Raw genomic sequence first — 17,330 nt, 5'->3', positions numbered from 1 at the left:
GTGGCGCCGACCTAGTAGCTGGCTCGAGACTTTCGGAAGAGACCCGATGCCCCGGTTGTCTGGCTGACTGACCTGTAATAAGTGCCACTGAACAACGCCTGGCCAGCAAGCCCCGTCGCTTCTGTTGTAAATCAGGCGTGGCATCGCGTGGCCGTGTGGCATCCTCGCTTTGATGACGGACTGGCACGGTAGACTATTACCTACCGGCTGTTGTCCTTTTTTTTTTGCTTTTGGTACTCCGTAGCCAACACTTGGGACACGTTAGACGGGCAGTTGTCGCTGATGAGTGACTGACGGCAGGGTGGGCGGAAGTACTAACGCGCTGATGACGCTGAGTCGACAGCGGTACACTAACTAACTACTAACTGGACCTGGGTTTTGCACGTGATGTCGCTTCAGTCCAACTGGCCGCCCCCTCGATCGACAGGGGCCGAGGGGGGGCCACCCACACTTGGACGGGATGGATTTGCTGCCACGCGACGCTCTTCCGGGAAGTGTCCGGCCGTCTAACCGCCTTCCATCCAACATACGTACTGCCTATGCACCGCGGCATGATGCGTTGATGGTGCTCCCAACATCTTTCCACCTCGAGCAAGACGCGTGGAGCACCTGACAGCAACGCGGATATGGCCTCTGACTTTGATCCTAAACCCTTAGCCGCCGGGTTGTAGTCGTCGGCGAGATGACGATGAGACCGGCTGCAGGCTTCTAGTCTGGTCTGCGACATCAACTATAAGGGGCCCCTATCTCGGCGTCGAGCCAACCCTCTCTCAGCCACCGCAATGCCGCCGGCGCTGGATATTGATGGCCGAGACCTCATGAGCCTCTTGTCGGTTCTCGATGAGGAGAAAAAAAACATCAACCACCTAGCCCCCTACTGGCCCGCAACCAAGTCCCTCTACCGACACCTGTGGGAGCAACGACGCTCCATTGCCGGCCTCGTCAAGCATCATCTGGCACTAGGCATTCAAGATACGTGCATCGTCCTCCCACCCGAGCGCTGGATCCGCGGAAGCTTCAATGTCTGCGTCTTGGTCGACGTCAGGCCCGGTCACGCCTCCTCGTCTGGCAGAGTCATCGTGCGCGGCCCCATGCCCTACAAGCTTGCTGAGGCCAGATACTCCGGCAGCGTGAATTAGAAATTGGGCTGCGAGGTGGGCGCGTATGTCTGGTTCGAGGAGCATTGTCCCGAGATTCGCACTCCCCATCTCCATGGCTTTGGGTTTCTCGGCGGTCGACATGTAAGAGAGCCTCTCGCGCTGCTACTCACCGAGGGGCTTTGCCGACAAAGTCCAGTTTACTCTCACACGAGACACGATCCCTTCTATGGCAGAATTGTCCGACGAATCCTGCGGACCCTTTGTCGGGCCTTTGGACTCCCGCTGCCATCGCACCATGTTCCGAATCCGCCGTCACACCAACTGGGCTCGGCCTACATGGTGCTGGAATACCTGAGCCTCGAAACGGGCCGCATGCTATCAGACACCTTTGATGCGTTTCGCGGAGAGCAAACACGGAGAGAACGGCTCCTTCGAGGCATTTCGCGCCTCATGCTCTCCCTCGCACGCGTTCCACAGGCGCGCATCCGATCCTTCCAGTTCCACGACGATGGCACAGTCACGTTGACAAACAGGCCGCTCTCCTGTAGCGTCATGATTCTAGAGAATGACGGCGCTCCCCGTACTATGGTGAGGGACGAAACGTACAGCTGCACAGACGCGTTCGTGTCCGACATGCTCACTTTCCACGACCATCGCTTTCTAAGCCAACCAAACGCCATCTACAGCGAGAACGACGGCCGCGGCCAGATGGCAGTGACAGCCCTGCTCCGCGTCCTGTCCCACCGTCACGTCAGACGAGACCTGCGTAACGGGCCATTTGTGCTGCAGCTCACCGACCTGCATGCGAGCAACCTCCTGGTCGACGACGAGTGGAACGTGACGGGCTTGATCGACATTGTGTGCACATGCGCCCTGCCTCTGGAGATGCTCGAGGCACCGTACTGGCTGACGGGCTGTGCCATTGACGATGTCGAGGGCGACGAAATGGGCCGCTTCGATGAGGTGCGATGGGAGTTTATGCGCATGTTTGAGTAGGAGGAGGAGGAGCAGACGATGGGGCACGGCACCACGCTCTCAACAGCCATGCACGACATGTGGGAGACGAGAGGCGTGTGGTTCTGGGACTGCGTGCCATCCGTAAATGCCATGTATTTGTTACTTCAAAACCATTTTTGCCCACCCAAGTCCATCTCAACCAAGACTGCGGCAGTCATATCGACATTCTGGGGCTCGGGCGCGGAGGGTATGGTCCGGAAGAAGCTCGCGGACAAGAGGGCGTACGACGATGCGCTCCGGAATTCATTCGAGAAATGAATGATTAGACGGGGTAGTTTCGGGCTGTGAATTACTGCTATGTCCTCCGCTACCATGCATAAAGACTCGCAGCTTAAACTTGAGAGTGGGCCTGTCCGAGGACGAACGAGATCTGAAGGATGTGTGTATGATCGTCGGGATGAAGCCGAAGCTCGATGGCCAGCCCGCCCGCCGTTTTGACTTGTGGAGCCCTTCCCCGATAAGGTACATACGTAGCTCTTCTTGATGAGTCCTTCCCCGGAAGCGACCCGATCTCACCGGCTGGCGCAGGAGAGTGTTTGATACGGTGCAAAGCAATGGGCATTTTTATCAGAGACGACAGCATGAGTCGACAGCCGACGTTTCTCTCTAGCCAGTTTTCCCAGTCGGTCGACACATGAGCAGGTAGGTAGGTAGGTAGGTAGGCACGTCGGACGAGGACGAGTCATGCCTTGGGGTCTGCACGCTGCAATGCATTGTAGTAGTAGCAGTAGTAGCAGTAGTAGCAGTAGTAGCAGTAGTCGTAGTAGTCGTAGGATTTTGCCCCAGCACCGGCGGCATTTGCGCGCATCTACTTGATACGGGCGTTTATGCAGACTCAAATATTTGTTGGACGGCCGTTGTCAACGGCCCCTGGTTGTGGTTTGTCCTTTTCTTCTACCAGGAAAGCATTCCGTCGTGTGCGGCAGGCTTCGGATATGAGGGTTGCATGAAGACTGCCTGGCCCGGGACATTCCCTCGACATCAGCCGGGCTCTGGGGTGCGTGATGGTATCCGAGCTTGGTCTTGACCTTGTTGATGATGCGGCCACCGTAGAATTCATGATGGGACGGCCAGTCGCACGCAAAGGTTGTGTCTGTGCGAAATAGCATAAGATTCTAGAAAGAAAACAAAAGATCAAGGCATAGTACGATAAGAGGGTGCCTATACTAAAGACATCGACGAATCTGACATCATCGATGTGTAAATGGCGAAGTGGAGGACGCCGAGAAGAGTAGAATCCGTGGTCGCGTGCTTTATTAGAAGACGTGTTGGATTAGTGACCTCACCGGATGACAACTGGCTGGTTGCCGGAGGAAAAAGGCATCTATGCTCGAAAGATATTCTGCAGTAACTACATCGCCCACTTCGAGACATTTACAGCATCGATGCTGGTGCCCTAGTTGGAATGTATTTACTTCCCATGCGAAGCGCGCAACGATCGACTGGATTCACGTGGGCCCAGATGACAGCTACTGTATATTCTCGGCCACAGTAACAATGAGATCGTCGTCTGTATCCTCGAAGAGCTGTCACGGCTTTCGCCCTCCTTGTCCTCTCACCGCAGCAGCTCCAGCTTCCGACGTTGTATACTGTTCCATTTCGACCCAACGGTAGGCATTGGCTCTCGGCACATCGCCCTGCGAGCACAAACCGGCACCGCAGTCTTCGAATGGGAGTGGGATGGCTGACTCGGACGCCCGTTTCCACGGCCATCGAAATCGACAATGGCGACGACGATGGCGGCGCCTTGGGGCGAGGGATGATGCCCACTCTTCTCGTCGCGTTCCGCATCGATGGCCCCCGTGGAACCCATACGTGCCTGGTCACTGATGCTACCCGTTGCGAGTGCCATCGCCGCTCAATTGATGCTCGCGGTTGCCTACCTTCAGGGCAGGGAATTCGCCCACGGAGGTGAGCGCTACGTAGTACCCGTTTTCGCGGTGTGTCGCTTCCCTTCGACTGACTTGACTTGACGGCGTCCTAGACCTTCCATTTCGGCAAAGCCCTGCTTAGACTGCCGCATGAATTGCCACAGGCCCGGTCTGACGAGGAGCTGTCGGCCTACTGCGGTGAGCCGGAGCTCCAGCCCGTCCAGACATTTGACGACAGGCCGATCTCAGCGGGCGTCCCACGCGTCGCCAGGCTGCCCGTCTGTCCCCCATGGAGAGAACATATCAACAAGCTCCCGCTGTCGGACGCCCACATCGCCCTCGCTGACTTCGGCGAATCGTACCGTCCCCTCGCAAGAGTCGAGGTTCGAGTGTCGCACGCCCAGAGAGTAGGTTTTGAGCCCACGAAGCCGAGGTCGTTCCACAGCGACATCTGGACCCCTCACATGTGTGCCGTCTGGGCAACCTTCGCCCAGCAGCCGCTCACTGTTCGATACGTCCTGATGCACCGAGGACACGGCGACGTGGATGCAGGTCCAAGCGCTCGGGGGGAAGCTGCGCGACGAATGGTGGGGGAAGTGGGATGCGCGCTTACAGGACTGTACGGAGGATGGCGAACCTATCCAGTCCGATGACGTTTCCCGTCTATACATTTGACTACGTACCAGTTTGAGGACGCCATGCGGCGAGGGCGCAAGACATATGAGATGGAGACGATGACTTTTGGCCGAGAAGGAGGCTCTGCTCGCTGTGCTGCGGCCGATGCTGGCGTACTGGCCGCCGGAGCAGCGTTGCAGCGTCAAGGAGATGCTTACCTTGGAGTGGATGGCTATGTAACTACGCGATGCCCCCGACCACGACAGGGATGATGCGTGCAAAGAATGACGCGCGGGCTGATGAGGGAGTTGGACCGTGACGCGCTCGTGTAGCATGATGGCCCGCAGCTCCGTATACTGCTGTACTGTTGTGCGTATTCTGAGAGCAGGCCACTTTGATGACCCACGTGGCCCAAGGCATTACATTACGTAGTATGAGAGGAATTTAGAAAGCGGCGCGTGCGTGGCAGCAATGCTTTGACTCCTGTATAGGCGAGCTTTGAGCTTTTTTCTTATGCGAAGCTGAGTCGCGTGGCCACACAATGAAATCTCCATCGGCTTACATGACGTACTTGAGAAATATAATTGAAAGGCGCCGCCCGAGATGAAGGTGGTTGTTCTCATGCGGCACAGCAACGAGAAAACAGACAAAGAGGCTGTTCTCAAGCAGGCGCGTTTCAAAGTCATCAAGGTGACACGCACGCGCGTGACATCAGACTTTCACGGGCATTCCAGCGCCAGCCAGCCCCGAGGGGGGGGTTGCGGCGGTGGCGCGCCCGACGAGCACGCGAACCACTCGGACACTCGGACCCCTCCACGCGCGCGCGACCGACGCACATTCCATTGCGATGATTTTGTTAGGCTGAGTCGTGGCGACGAACGTCGCTGCCTGAGTCCATCCTATCGACTAAGTGTGTGTGTGTCTGCTCCGTCGTCAGATCTGCCGGCGAACCAGATCATGAGCGGGGATGCGCGACACTTTGGTCGTCGCCGAACCAAGGGAGCGCGCCGAAAGGCGAGCGGGGGTTGGACTCCTGTATCGTCTCGTCTCGTCTCGCCTCGTCTCAAGAGGAGGTTACAGCATGAAGGAGGGAGTCCCATGTTACAGATTAACAGAGAGGGCAACGGCGAGTCGTATGCCGTGCATGATAACTCGGTAGTAGTAGTAGGAGGATTGCGGGTAGCTGCTCGTCCGTCATACCTTTTTGTCTTGCGCATCAGCTGCACGGGGCCGCCGAGTATAAACACACAGCGGACGAGGCCCGTTTCTTCTTCTTTTCTCTCCCATGTCAGTGAGCCTCTCTCTCATCAGTCTCGCGTCTGCCAGAAATGAGCTGCGCCAAGGGCAGGGATCTCTGGGCTGGCGAGCTGTGTGGATCAAATAGGTCTTTGCGGCCCGCCCCCCCCCCGTACTTCGTACATACATATACGTTCGTAGCCCTAGGCAATATACGAGAGGCTGATGCCACAGCTACGTATGTATCTATCGCTCAAAAAAAGGACGGTGACGTGATGCTGCTGATGAGAGCCCGGCAGATCCATACATACACTTCCCCGACACGAACAGGGCTGCTGCAGCGGCGTCCCGGCGGCGGCGACTCATCACTGCATGGCGCGGCTGCCGAAAGGCAAAAAACACCCTTGATTTGGTTTGTCGCGTATGTACAGCAGGTTGTTGGTGGGTTGTTGGCTGCGTTGCAGTTCCATGGTGGCACCCCCCCTTGTCCTTGTCCTCCGGTGGTCGCGCAGGCACAGCCCTCCTCGAGTCGCGCCACAATTGTCGCCAACAAAAGACTGCCTTGCAACCTTGTTGTGCTTGTTGTGTTGCTCACTCGCCCACTGACGCTCGGTGGGTGGCTGTGCTTTGGTGGAATCTAGACGGTATTTGTGTTACTTCGTAGAGGGTAGAGTTAATTGTCGAGATCGTCCCCCGGCGCCCGTGATGCTCGCCGGCTCGCGACGATGGTGCCGGTAACTTGGTATGCAAATGTTTTTTGTGCTGCGCCTCATTGTGCCCTCTGTGACGCCGTCGTTCTCAAGGCGTACGGCGCTTCATCTCTCCTGTCCCGAATGTGCAAAATGAGCCATGTTACTTTACCGAGTATTTTGTGGCCTAGGGTGTGCGTGTACGCACAGCAGGTTGCCGTTCACCTCGGTGCCATCAGATCCCCACGGCTGCTGGAGAAGAGCCACTGCACTGATGAACCATGCTCGTATTCTTCCCGGGCACCGTTGCTGGCAGTTGGACACACCTCAGTTGACCTGACGATCCACTGGGGCTGCCAAACGGCCATCCACTGGGTGGAGTCGCCGCCCGTGCCACGACAAGGCACCCGGTACGTACCTTCTAGGTAGGTGCCTGTAGTGCCTGTAGTGCAGAGTAAGCGTCGTGTGTAACTACCTTATTGCTGCCAGACACGCGCAGATGCCTCCAAGACACACCATCTCCGTCCTGGTGCGAGGCTGTCGTCCATGCGCTGCCATCCATCAAAAACTGAAGACGGGCAAGACGGGCCCCGAAAACCCTCCTGTGCCTTGCCGGGTCGCCAGCCACCCCTTATTGCTGCCCTGCCCTGCCCTGCCCCTGTGGCATTTGCCTCGAGCCCGCCACAGCGGGAGGCCTAGCCTAGCGGCGTCCCCCCCACCACCCCTGGCACCTGGCCGGCCGCCCAGCCCAGCCCAGCCAAGCAGAGGCACGCGTGGCGGGTCCCCGGGCTTTTTTTCCTTTCTTCTTTTCTTTGTTGTTTGCTGACCTTCCTTTGCGTGTTCCACTGCGCTGCGCACCCGCCCGGGCTGACACGACGGTGGACGTTCGGGCCCTCCATCCTCCCTCTCCCTCCCTCGCACCACCACGGCCGCAAGCCCCCCCCCCGCCCCGTGGGCCTCCAGCTCCCTGCGCCCCACCGAACCCCGGCCCTCCGTTTCACCAGTGCAGTGCAGCTCACCCAAGTTGAAGTTGAGGTGCTGCTCAGGTCAGGTAGGTCTTGTCGGCTCGCACAGCAGAGTAGTACCTACCTACTGACCTAGGTAGGTATCCACTGACACGCCGACGACCCTCAAAGGCAGACAACCCAGCCGTGAGGTGGAGGGCCGGGCACGTACTCACTGCCTTGGCTGCTGATGTCCTGCCGCCGCCCCCGACAAAAATCCTCCCGTCCTTTCCTGTCCGGCCCCCGAGAGCCCCCCCCGGCCAGCCCTGATCCCGCAAACAGAGCACCTCCTCCACTCCTCCTCACCGTCACCCGTCATCCAACCCGCATCTTTTGATCTTGTCGTTCGTTATCCCCCTTCCATCATCATCCTTTTCCTCATCCTCCCCCTCATCTTGTCTAGCCCTATCCTCGCCTCGGTCCCGCCCTCGCCTTCCAACGCATTTCGCAGCAGCCAGCCAACCGAACCATTTCTTGTTGAGTTTCGCCTCGTCTGATCTGCGTCGCGATCTCTTCCCCCCTTAGTTCAACGCGAGCACACGACCGAAACCGCTCGCTCTCGCGGGTTGCGCCGTCTCTTCGGCACGCACGCGAAAGAAGAGTCGGCCCTCTCTTAGCCATCCTTCGGCTTGCCGTGCCCGCTGCCTGTCGTTCCGAGTACCAGCCATCGCTGCCGCCGTAGACTCCCGGTTGGGGTCAAACAGTCGCCCGCCCTGGCTACCAGGTTAGATTCTCGCAAGTCCCTTCTGGGCGCCGATCCGGGCTTCTCACATTTCAACTCGCAACACAGTCCGTCCTACGGCCACAGCGGCGAATACGCCCCAGACTTCTCCCAGAACTATGGCCAAGCCTACCCACAGCCGGCGCTGAACCAGCCCACGTACATGCAGCCCGCCTACGCCGAGAACGCGAACCTGAACAACAGCTTCGATCAGGGCTACGCCCACCGCCAGGGCTTGACCCCTTCGGCCCCATCGCGGAGCGTTCACCGCGACAGCATGGGGTTCATCAAGACGAAGTGGTCCGCCGCCTTCATGGGCGTCACCACCCTCCAGGCCATCATTTGCCTAGTTTTTGAAGCGTGCGTCATTGCCCATCCACCCGCAGCTGAAGGTTGCCGCCTCTCGTGCCCGTAGCTGACATTAGGCAGATATGTCTTCGCCAAGTTTCAGACCAGCCTCGGAGCGAACAATGACAGCCTCGAGGTTCAATCGCAATATAAGACAATCCCGACCTTCCTGACACTCTTTATTTTCGGCTTCTTGTACGAGCTGGTCGTGGTTTGGGACGCGCTGCGCATGAAGAACACCATTCAAGTCATTGGTGTGAGCATCGCCAACCTCGCCCTTCTGGTCTACACCGCAATCCAAATCGAGCAGATCCAGCATGCGATCGAAATATTGGGTGAAAAGAATGCTCTCAAGCCAGAGATCCCCTATAAGATACTCTGGGGCGACGTAAAGTCTTACCTCATTGCCATCCCGGCCATCATTGGATTTGCGACTGTGTGCATGGCTTTCATTTCATGGAAACTCTATCAGGAATTTGCCTGGGACATTTTGAAAAACATTGGCGCCGACTATCGCATGAAGAAGCGTTTCCTTCACTATCAGGTACGTCAATGCTACGATTGCCACTTCCTAACGAGCGAGGCTGACGTGGCGGCAGATCTATATTGCGCTTCTCAAGTTCGACTTCTTCTTCTTCCTCGGCTTCATCATCCAATTCGTCGTCGTCGTCGCCCAGAAGTCGGACCCCGAATTCGCCTTGACCATCGCTACAATCCCCATCACTATCGGCATCCTCTTGGGTGCAGCATTCTGTACGCGCAGGGAGAACAAGCCAGGGATGATCATAGTCATCATCCTCTACCTGGGCGGCCTGTCCTACTTCGTCTTCAAGCTCGTCCGAATCTGGCAGCCGTCCCACAAGGAGTCGTACACGGCCGTGCGCAAGTCTCTGACCGCTTTCGCCGTCATCACCATCTTACTCATCATTCTCACCATCATCAACGCCATCATCTGCCTGCGCAACTTCGATAACGGGCTCAAGGCTCATCTTATTTCCTCGCGCAAGGTCGAGGAGAAGCCCGACGCACACTCAATCAGTTTGCACGACGTCAAGCCCCAAATTCCCAGCCGCATGACGATTGATTAGATGAGAGGGCGCCTTGATTGTGCGGGGCACGGTCCAGGCGCCGAGGGCGGCAGTCCGTCCTCGGCGCCATGTACAATGACACGATTTACGACGAAGAAAACGAGATTCCCCAGGTGCCTTGGCGGGCCGCTCAGACTGGGCTGGCTCGCGACGACGGCCAGGCCGAGGCACAGCTTTATTTTTTATCACGGTTGCGGGAAGACGGGGCGGATGGGATAGGCGCCAGAGTCAATAATCGCTCGTCGCCACGAAGTGCCGACAACGGGTGGACGCGCTGAGCCAGTTCGTCAGTTTTGTTCCACGGGAACCGAGGCGCTGCATTTTGAAACAAGGGGGGGCGGGCTTTGCGCCTCAGCGCGAGGGGTGCGCGGCCCAGCCTTGGCGGACGACGCGAGGGCTTAGGGGTTACGGGATATGCAGCAAGAGCTCGCATCGCAAGTTGGCTTTCCGCATGGGGTGGGGGCCCGACTTTGTGTACGCGCCACAGTTTGGTTTGGTTGGGTCGGTGTTTGGATGAAGACGGTGAGGATATACGGAGGCGGAGCAGCGATGCGGTCTGCGCTGCCTCTACCCTTTTTAACGCTCCTTGTGGACATATACAGTTGCGCCGAAGAGAAGCATTGGACGCCCTTTGTCAGGCTATCATGGGATGGATAGGTGGGCCTCGCATGCTCAAAGATATTATGTTACGCTGCAAGACTACGTGAACACAACACAGCTTCTCCCAAACCAAGTTCCCACATCACTGGCTCAACCGTACAAAGAAGGGCACAGTGCGCTATTCGTTCAACCCAAAGCTGAGTGAGGTTCCCAATCAATCAATTCGATCCGCAACGCCCCTAACCATGAAAACGCCACCATATGCAATCGTGAGACTTGTAGCAGCCGACGGTCCGCTGTTTCTGAGCCCAGGGCTCCCGCCCGCCGCCGACACCGGTCTGCCCACTCTCACAGGGTAATCTTGACGGCGTCCCGCAGGTGGCCTTCCATGGGGCAGTAGGGGCACTTGTACCTGGAGCCCTTGGAGATCTTGTGCAGGCTGTCGCGGCAGATGACGTGGCCGCAGGGGAGCAACATGGGGGGGTTCTGCTCCGTCGTCTGTTCCTTGCTGACGGGGCAGACGAAGATGGGGTGGTAGATCATGGACTCGGGGAGGGGGGTCTCGAAGGCGAGCTCGTTCTCCGTGGTCCACTCCGTCTTCTTCTCCTTCATATAGGTGGTGTACTTGATGAGACGGGGCAGGGCTATGGAGCCGGCCGTGACGGCCATGTAGAGGGGCGACTCGGCGGAGAGGCCGAGGAGGGAGCAGAACTCGCGGGTAAAGGACGTGGAAACGTCCTCAAAGGCCGAGTCGATCTCGAAGATGGAGCGGTAGGGCGACGCCTCGAGGTTGGAGGCGAAGAGCATGGCGCAGACGAGCTGCTGAATCTCCTTGAGGTGGCGGCGCTGGAAGGGCGCAAAGTGGCGCTGGGCGTAGGCGAGGGCGCCCATCTGGCCGTTGCGCTCGTCGTTGGGGAGGCCGTTGGCGGCGTGGCCCTTGAAGAGCCAAATGTACTGCAGCTTGCAGAGCTCGAACTCGAGGTTGCTGCCCTTGGCCTCGAGGCGGGCGTTGTTGAGGCGCGCCCACTCAATAGCTGGGCCGAGGTTGCGCTGCTTGAGCTCGGCCAGGATGCTGTACATTTCGGAAAACTTGTCCTGCAGGTCCTCCGAGTGCAGGCTGTGCATCTCGGCGTCGGCGCCAGTGTCGTTGTTGCTGTTGTTGTTTCTGTTGCCCTTGCTGTCGACTATCCCTTGGTCATCGTCGTCGTCGTCGTCATCCTTGTTCATGTCGTCGTCCCCGTCGCGGTCTCTTCGCGGGGTGGCGGCGGCGGAAGCACCGGTATGGGTGTGGGCGTGGGCGTGGGCGTGGGCGTGAGCCATGGCGGCGGCCGTCTCGTTCTGCTCCCGCTGCTGCTGCTCCTCGCGCACAAAGGTCGAGGCGACAGAGAACTGGCCCTCGCGGAGCAGGTGCATGGCGATGGCGCGGTTGATGAGGGCCGGGTGGTCGGCCATAGCGTCCGTCTCCATGGGCAGGTCCCGCTGGGGCATGGCCTTGTCGAGGGCCTTGCCAAAGGCCTTTTGCGCCTTGGTCACCTCCTTGAGGTCGTTTGTGATGGCCTCGAGCTGCGCCTTGACGGGGTTTTGCAGCGTCGTCATCGCCATGCCGATTCTATGTGCGTCCGCGTCTATTTGGATGGCAAGGAGTAGTCGACGGGTCAGTGGCGGCCGCGCGTGGAGGTGAAACGGCGGGCGGCAGCGTTACGTACCTGCGGCGACCTGCTCGCGTGCGTTCGCCAGAAGGTCGATGATCTTGTCCACGTCGCCGATGGCGGCGGTGAGGTTGGACCGCCTCACCCGGGCCAGCTCATTGAGCAGCGGCGGGAAGGGCGAGTCGTCTGCCCCGGCCATGGCTGCGGCTGGGGGAGAGTTGAGTTGACGACAGGTAGCGGACGGCGGCGGCGAATCCGCCGGATGATGCTGCTGCTGTTCTGCGGGGTGTCTGGTCTTTCGAGATGTCGGTCTTCAATCTTGGGTGCAGGCTCTGGGAGGCGGGTGGTGGCAGTCGAGTGTCGGGCTCGTCGGATCGAGCGAGCATGAGGCTCGGGTTGACGTCGGTAGGAGGTCACCCGCTGGCCACAGACGGAACGCCGCCATCGGTCGGTGTGGTGCTGCTGCCGGCACAGGCCATAGCAAGCGGGTAATGAACCCCACTGTGGACGGAGCGGGGCATACCTGGGTCGCTCCAGCTGCTGCTGGGAATTCCTTGCGTTGGCAAGCGGTCGACAGAATAAGCGGCACCGCGAAATTCCTCACCCTCTCTGCCCTCTCTACCATAGACAGAGTGGCTATAGAGGATGTGAAAAAAAGGGAATCATGGTCGCCTTTAATGAACTTATTCAATATCGTATTGCAAAACGGCGATTTTATATTGCTGTTACCGTAATTTTCGTGGAAGTTTTCTGCGGCGCTCTGATCGTTTCGCACGTAAAGTTGCAATAGCGGTGCCGCTTATTCTGTCGACCGCTTGGTTGGATCCATCCACCAGCACGCTGAGACACCGTAGCTCAGCACGGCGAGCTACAGGTTCCCATCCCTACTAGGCCGGCGCGTCCCCATGCCCGGCCGGCACAGCCCCGCTACCGGCGGTACTACCACCCACCTCACCAGCCCAACAACTGCCGCATGAGCTGCGAGCGCCCGGGCATCCACCACCAGCTCCATCACATGCCATGGAGAGGGTCTCTGCCTCGTCCCTCGCAGCATCATCACCACCCATGCGCATTGCACTCGAGCAGTACACGGCCCGCCGTCAGATGTCGACACCGTGACTGTCGTCGCACGTCGACGATGTTCCCCCCGCCCCGACGATGGCGAGCCGCGCAAGCCCAAGCTCATGACATCACCGACCAGCTTCGTTCTCCAGCCAGCCCTGAGGCGAGATCCCGCGGCGATGACGGCGCCGTCTCGCCCCTGCGGCAGCGTGGCCGGTCTTCATCGAGGGCTGTCGCCATGGACGCCCAGGCACTGGACGGCGCCGCCATGTCACCGTACCCTCCAGGCGTCGCCATGCGCAACATCGTCTTCCCTGATCCCGTCGCGTTCAGGTATGAACTGCCCAATCGACACCTTTGCGGGCGTGTTTCTGACCAAGCCCTGCTCGGCACATACAGGTTCCTCGAAGACGACCCCTCGGTGACCGTCATCGAGCACCAGAGCATCCTTCGTGGATACGAATTATACATTGTCGAGCAGTGGGCGTGCTCCAGGCAGTCACCTACTCTCGTCGTTGCCACATATACCGGCGATGAGTCCCATTCCATCGTCGTCGGCGTGCTCGCCGTGCCTGAAGACGAGAACTTCTGGTCTCCGACGCTGCGCATATACTTCCGGGCAGCTCAGCAACACCATGCTCGGCCAAAGGAGACGCCCCTCGGAGAGCTCCTCATCACTAACCTCAGCGGCTTCCCGTCTGCCCTCACCGTGATCCCAGTCCCGGACGGAGACGTGCGGAAGCATCGGCAGATCTTCATCGTCAACGAGAACCTCAAGCGGCTGGGCTGCTCGGGCCGGTCCGGCCTGGCCCTCACTGATCCTACCGAAGCCACGCAGGCAAAGTTCCGCCAACTATACAAGATCAGCGACCGCATACCCTTTCTCCCCTCCGTGGTCGAGCTGGTCAAGTTGTGTCAGGTTGCCCTGTACATGTTTGAGAAGCTGGATCACGAGTATATTGACGGCCTCCTCTGCGACGTCACCGAGACCGCCATCGGCAACTGGTGGACAGAGATGGGCGCAGAGCATTACAATTTTGAGCCCGCGGACGGCATCCTTGGCCCCACCACTGTCGCGGCTCTGCTCGGCATGCTCATGGGCGCACGGAACAGACTTAACTGGTACGGCGCCCCGGTGTCCAAGGATGTCTTTGACATTGATAGCACCAAACGCGGCATCGCGTATTTCCAGAAACAGCACAAACTAGAAAAGACGCGGCGTCTGGATCGCCAGACCGTCTTTCGGCTTCATACCGCCACCGCCAAAGCCGCCGCTGGTGAGGGGCGCGGCGTCCAAAAAGCCGTCAAATCCACCATGACGGAAATCGGCGGAAAGCGAGGAGAGATTGTCATGGACATGGTCTCTGGCAAAGACAAGGGCGGTGTCGCTGACATTGAGACGCTCGACCTCGACGCCTTCGTGAACCTCGCATACGGAGAGCGACCCAAGTGGCTGTGGCACGGGAAGCCGCGCCGCGCAACAGCCGACCATGTTGACGGCGTTCAGGACGCGGCGGTCGTCCTGCCGGGAAAGGCCGACGCCGCAATTCAGAATGCCAAGCGCACAATGTCGCTCCCTCTGGACGAGCAGCTGGATCAGAAGAAAAAGGACGACGGTTCCCTCCTCCACGCCGCTCTCTCTCCGGTGTCCACAACCGCGCCGACGGGGGATCTGGGCGGGGGGGACAGAGACGCGCTAAGAAAGGCCGTTTTCAAGAGTGTGGCAGGCAAGATGAGCGACGCCCGGTCCGGGCTGGGGCGGATCAAGGATGCTGTTGGTGGCAGTCGACGAGGCCATACAAGCCGACAATCCGTCTCCGCCAGAGATGAGCATGCCGAGAATGGCGCAGCCAGCACTGGCTTTTCATCACAGAGCTCTGCAATGGCTTCGAGCCCAGCCGTCGTGACGAGAGCCTTCACGTGGAAGAACAAGCCGGAGGAGTACCTGGCAGCTTTGCGACGCGGGGAAGACGTGCTCCCGGGCATGTCAGACGACACGCTGGAGATGGTATCGTCCGCTGCCGACTCCAAACCCAGCAGCAAGGTCCCAGACGAGACGCTGGCCGTCCCAGATCTCGAAAACACGATGGGCAATATCGCCATAGATGTACGCCAGGACGTTCTGCCCACGACGCTGACTCGCATGCGCTCTACCGTCGACGAATCAGATCTGCAAGGCCCCTTGCTAGATGAGGAGCGCAAGGGCGACGGGTGCAAGCTGGTGGCGTCGCGAAGGCACAGCTGCGGTGTGTCCGACGTCAACTACAAGCATGTCACCAACGAAAACCGCTGGGCACGCCACATGTCGTTTGGGGACGCGGAGCAGGCGGTCCTTGGCTGGGACGAAATCGTCGACGTGATGGACCTCAGCGGCGACGTGGAGAGCTTCGGCGCCCGCGCCGAGGAGGCGGCACATCTCAATCGACTGGTGGAGGACATCGTCTACGACATGGAGCCGTGGGTCGAGGAGAAGCTCCGGGTCGTGGAGGCGCTCAACGAGCGGTACTCGCGCGACAAGATGGAGCTGCAGAAGCTGTACCACCAGCTCAACGACGCGTGCCAGCGGGTGCGCTACAGCTCGGACGAGCTGCTGGCGTCGGAGCGCGCCAGCCTGACCGAGGGCCTCAAGGAGATTGAGGTGCTGGTGGCGCGCCTTGAGTATGAGATTGACGGCCTGGTGCAAAAGGTGCACGACGTCGAGGACGGGATACTAGGCTTCGAGAGGCAGGTCGACGACGTGGAGCGCCGCGCCGAGGAGCTCAAGGTGCAGCTCGAGACGGAGAGCTGGCTGCATTGGTTCGTGAGGACCTTGACGGGCGTGGGGACGGGGCCCAACATTACGCGCACGGCGGCGCGATGAAGAGCGTGGTGACAGTGCATTGGGGCGCATCATGCCGCATTTTTCTCGGAGTTTTTTTCCCCTTCCTATGTTGGTTAGCATCTTGCATCGCAACCATCTCGTCGCTTCATGGCCAAGCAGCGCACCACACATTATTCAGAGACTAGGTCAAAGATAAGATACCCTGTTGGCGGAGAGGAGGGGCAGATGGACGACGGGTACGGAAGAAGACAAGTCGTGGCATATATCAGCCATTTCATTTATTGATACTAGACCCTGTACCCAACCAGTTTACTCTTACAGTCAAGTCATGTCGTTGGAACGGATTTGAGGTTCCCCCGTGCGCGCAATGCCCATATGTCCGACTTTGGTCGCAGACCCATTGTACCCATCCATCTCTATTCGTACAGAAAAGAATGGGCGCCGAGTCCATTCGTCGGCGGCGCCCATCCATTGTCACTTCCCGACACGTCTCTCCCCTCGCGCGCACCCCCTGAGGATGGGGGCGCCTGCTTCTCTATACGACACAGCGGAACGTGTATTTGCATGTCTCTCCCACAACGGAATTTGGGGAACAAGCCGCTCGCAGTCGCTTGTTTAAAAGAGGCCGCCGCCGCCGCCTTGCTGGGGCGCGGCGCCGCCCATGGCCTGGCCCTGCTGCTGCATGATCTCGCTGACCTTCATGCTCGTGTCGAGGAACTTTGCGGTGCAGCGGTCGAGGCACACTGACTCGCCCTTGTTGAGCTCGCCCTCGCGGTAGTCGGTCGGGACGCACTTCTTCTGGCACGCCTGCTGCAGGCTGTCGTCGTCATCATCGTATCCCCAAGTCAGCAAAAACAGGTAACTAACGCCCTTTGCACTAACGCGGGCACACATGTGCGCGCGCGCGCGGCGTGCGCATCAAACGGAAAGGGAGTACAAGGCGCGAGGAAAAGGAGAGAGAGAGAGAGAGAGAGAGAGAGAGAGAGAGAGAGAGAGAGAGAGAGAGAGAGAGAGAGAGAGAGAGAGAGATAAGTCCATACCGGTTGTACGTGTCAGCCATCATGCGCATCTCGCCCTCGACGGCGGCAATCTTCTGCTCCGACGTGGGCTGCTGGCGGCCCATTCCGAGGAACGACATGCTGGGCGGAACCGGGGGTGGGATTTGTTCCTTGTTCTTTTGTTAATCCGAGGGCGGAAAAGACGTGCGACGTTCGGGCAGGCGACGCGAGAAGAAGAGGTCGTGCGACGGCGCTGAGGGAGAACAAAATGGATAGATTGTCGAGCGACGGGGGGGAGGCTGCTCTCTCGACGACGTTTGGGCGGCAGATGGGAGCTTGTGACGCCTGGGCTGGTTGTAAAATTTCCCCGGGCCATGGACGCTGACTAAGTGGATGGGTGCGTCTTATCGATTGGGCCAAGTTATCGCGACGCTTGCTATGACACCAGGAAAAGTTGCCTACCCTGCAGTACGTGCCCCTGAGTTGACGTTGCGAGGGCCCCGAATGGATG

General features: G+C 59.1%; 7 protein-coding genes across 7 annotated transcripts; 5 read left to right on the top strand and 2 right to left on the bottom strand.

Moving 5' to 3' along the window:
- Positions 1–782: 782 nt before the first annotated feature.
- Positions 783–1,139, top strand: JDV02_009223 (uncharacterized protein; the record flags this gene model as incomplete). The annotated part of the gene is made up of 1 exon (XM_047990872.1): positions 783–1,139. One exon carries the CDS (start codon positions 783–785, stop codon positions 1,137–1,139), a length of 357 nt encoding a protein of 118 aa, XP_047846882.1.
- Positions 1,140–1,436: 297 nt separating this feature from the next.
- JDV02_009222 (uncharacterized protein) lies at positions 1,437–2,096 on the top strand (the record flags this gene model as incomplete). Its single annotated transcript, XM_047990871.1, has 1 exon — positions 1,437–2,096. The coding sequence occupies one exon, from the start codon at positions 1,437–1,439 to the stop codon at positions 2,094–2,096; it is 660 nt and encodes a 219-aa protein (XP_047846881.1).
- Positions 2,097–5,201: 3,105 nt separating this feature from the next.
- JDV02_009221 (uncharacterized protein) lies at positions 5,202–5,935 on the top strand (the record flags this gene model as incomplete). The annotated part of the gene is made up of 1 exon (XM_047990870.1): positions 5,202–5,935. The coding sequence occupies exon 1, from the start codon at positions 5,207–5,209 to the stop codon at positions 5,933–5,935; it is 729 nt and encodes a 242-aa protein (XP_047846880.1). The 5' UTR covers positions 5,202–5,206.
- A 1,571-nt stretch (positions 5,936–7,506) lies between these two features.
- On the top strand, positions 7,507–10,403 carry JDV02_009220 (uncharacterized protein). Its single transcript, XM_047990869.1, has 4 exons — positions 7,507–7,579; positions 7,634–8,613; positions 8,683–9,145; positions 9,201–10,403. Exons 2-4 carry the CDS (start codon positions 8,417–8,419, stop codon positions 9,687–9,689), a joined length of 1,149 nt encoding a protein of 382 aa, XP_047846879.1. The 5' UTR covers positions 7,507–7,579; positions 7,634–8,416; the 3' UTR covers positions 9,690–10,403.
- Positions 10,325–12,370, bottom strand: JDV02_009219 (uncharacterized protein). Its single transcript, XM_047990868.1, has 2 exons — positions 11,996–12,370; positions 10,325–11,914 (listed from the first exon to the last, which is right to left on the bottom strand). Exons 1-2 carry the CDS (start codon positions 12,135–12,137, stop codon positions 10,638–10,640), a joined length of 1,419 nt encoding a protein of 472 aa, XP_047846878.1. The 5' UTR covers positions 12,138–12,370; the 3' UTR covers positions 10,325–10,637.
- Positions 12,371–12,935: 565 nt separating this feature from the next.
- JDV02_009218 (uncharacterized protein) lies at positions 12,936–16,029 on the top strand. The gene is made up of 2 exons (XM_047990867.1): positions 12,936–13,333; positions 13,400–16,029. The coding sequence occupies exons 1-2, from the start codon at positions 12,954–12,956 to the stop codon at positions 15,858–15,860; spliced, it is 2,841 nt and encodes a 946-aa protein (XP_047846877.1). The 5' UTR covers positions 12,936–12,953; the 3' UTR covers positions 15,861–16,029.
- Positions 16,030–16,408: 379 nt separating this feature from the next.
- Positions 16,409–17,163, bottom strand: TIM10 (protein transporter tim10). Its single transcript, XM_047990866.1, has 2 exons — positions 16,862–17,163; positions 16,409–16,638 (listed from the first exon to the last, which is right to left on the bottom strand). The coding sequence occupies exons 1-2, from the start codon at positions 16,957–16,959 to the stop codon at positions 16,437–16,439; spliced, it is 300 nt and encodes a 99-aa protein (XP_047846876.1). The 5' UTR covers positions 16,960–17,163; the 3' UTR covers positions 16,409–16,436.
- Between the last annotated feature and the right edge of the window lie 167 nt (positions 17,164–17,330).

The sequence above is a fragment of the Purpureocillium takamizusanense genome, chromosome 9 (genome assembly GCF_022605165.1).
Source record: "Purpureocillium takamizusanense chromosome 9, complete sequence".
In the NCBI taxonomy this organism is placed as follows: Eukaryota; Fungi; Ascomycota; class Sordariomycetes; order Hypocreales; family Ophiocordycipitaceae; genus Purpureocillium; species Purpureocillium takamizusanense.
The sequence above is the reverse complement of the archived record's forward strand: the minus strand, read 5'-3'. Positions and strand labels throughout refer to the sequence as shown.

Coding starts and splice junctions, on each gene's coding strand:
- JDV02_009220 (XM_047990869.1), top strand. CDS start 8,417: ATGCAGCCCGCCTACGCCGAGAACGCGAACCTGAACAACAGCTTCGAT. Junction 8,614..8,682: donor ATTTGCCTAGTTTTTGAAGC/GTGCGTCATTGC, acceptor GACATTAGGCAG/ATATGTCTTCGCCAAGTTTC. Junction 9,146..9,200: donor AGCGTTTCCTTCACTATCAG/GTACGTCAATGC, acceptor ACGTGGCGGCAG/ATCTATATTGCGCTTCTCAA.
- JDV02_009219 (XM_047990868.1), bottom strand. CDS start 12,137: ATGGCCGGGGCAGACGACTCGCCCTTCCCGCCGCTGCTCAATGAGCTG. Junction 11,915..11,995: donor ACGCGAGCAGGTCGCCGCAG/GTACGTAACGCT, acceptor CCATCCAAATAG/ACGCGGACGCACATAGAATC.
- JDV02_009218 (XM_047990867.1), top strand. CDS start 12,954: ATGCCATGGAGAGGGTCTCTGCCTCGTCCCTCGCAGCATCATCACCAC. Junction 13,334..13,399: donor CCTGATCCCGTCGCGTTCAG/GTATGAACTGCC, acceptor CGGCACATACAG/GTTCCTCGAAGACGACCCCT.
- TIM10 (XM_047990866.1), bottom strand. CDS start 16,959: ATGTCGTTCCTCGGAATGGGCCGCCAGCAGCCCACGTCGGAGCAGAAG. Junction 16,639..16,861: donor ATGGCTGACACGTACAACCG/GTATGGACTTAT, acceptor TGACGACGACAG/CCTGCAGCAGGCGTGCCAGA.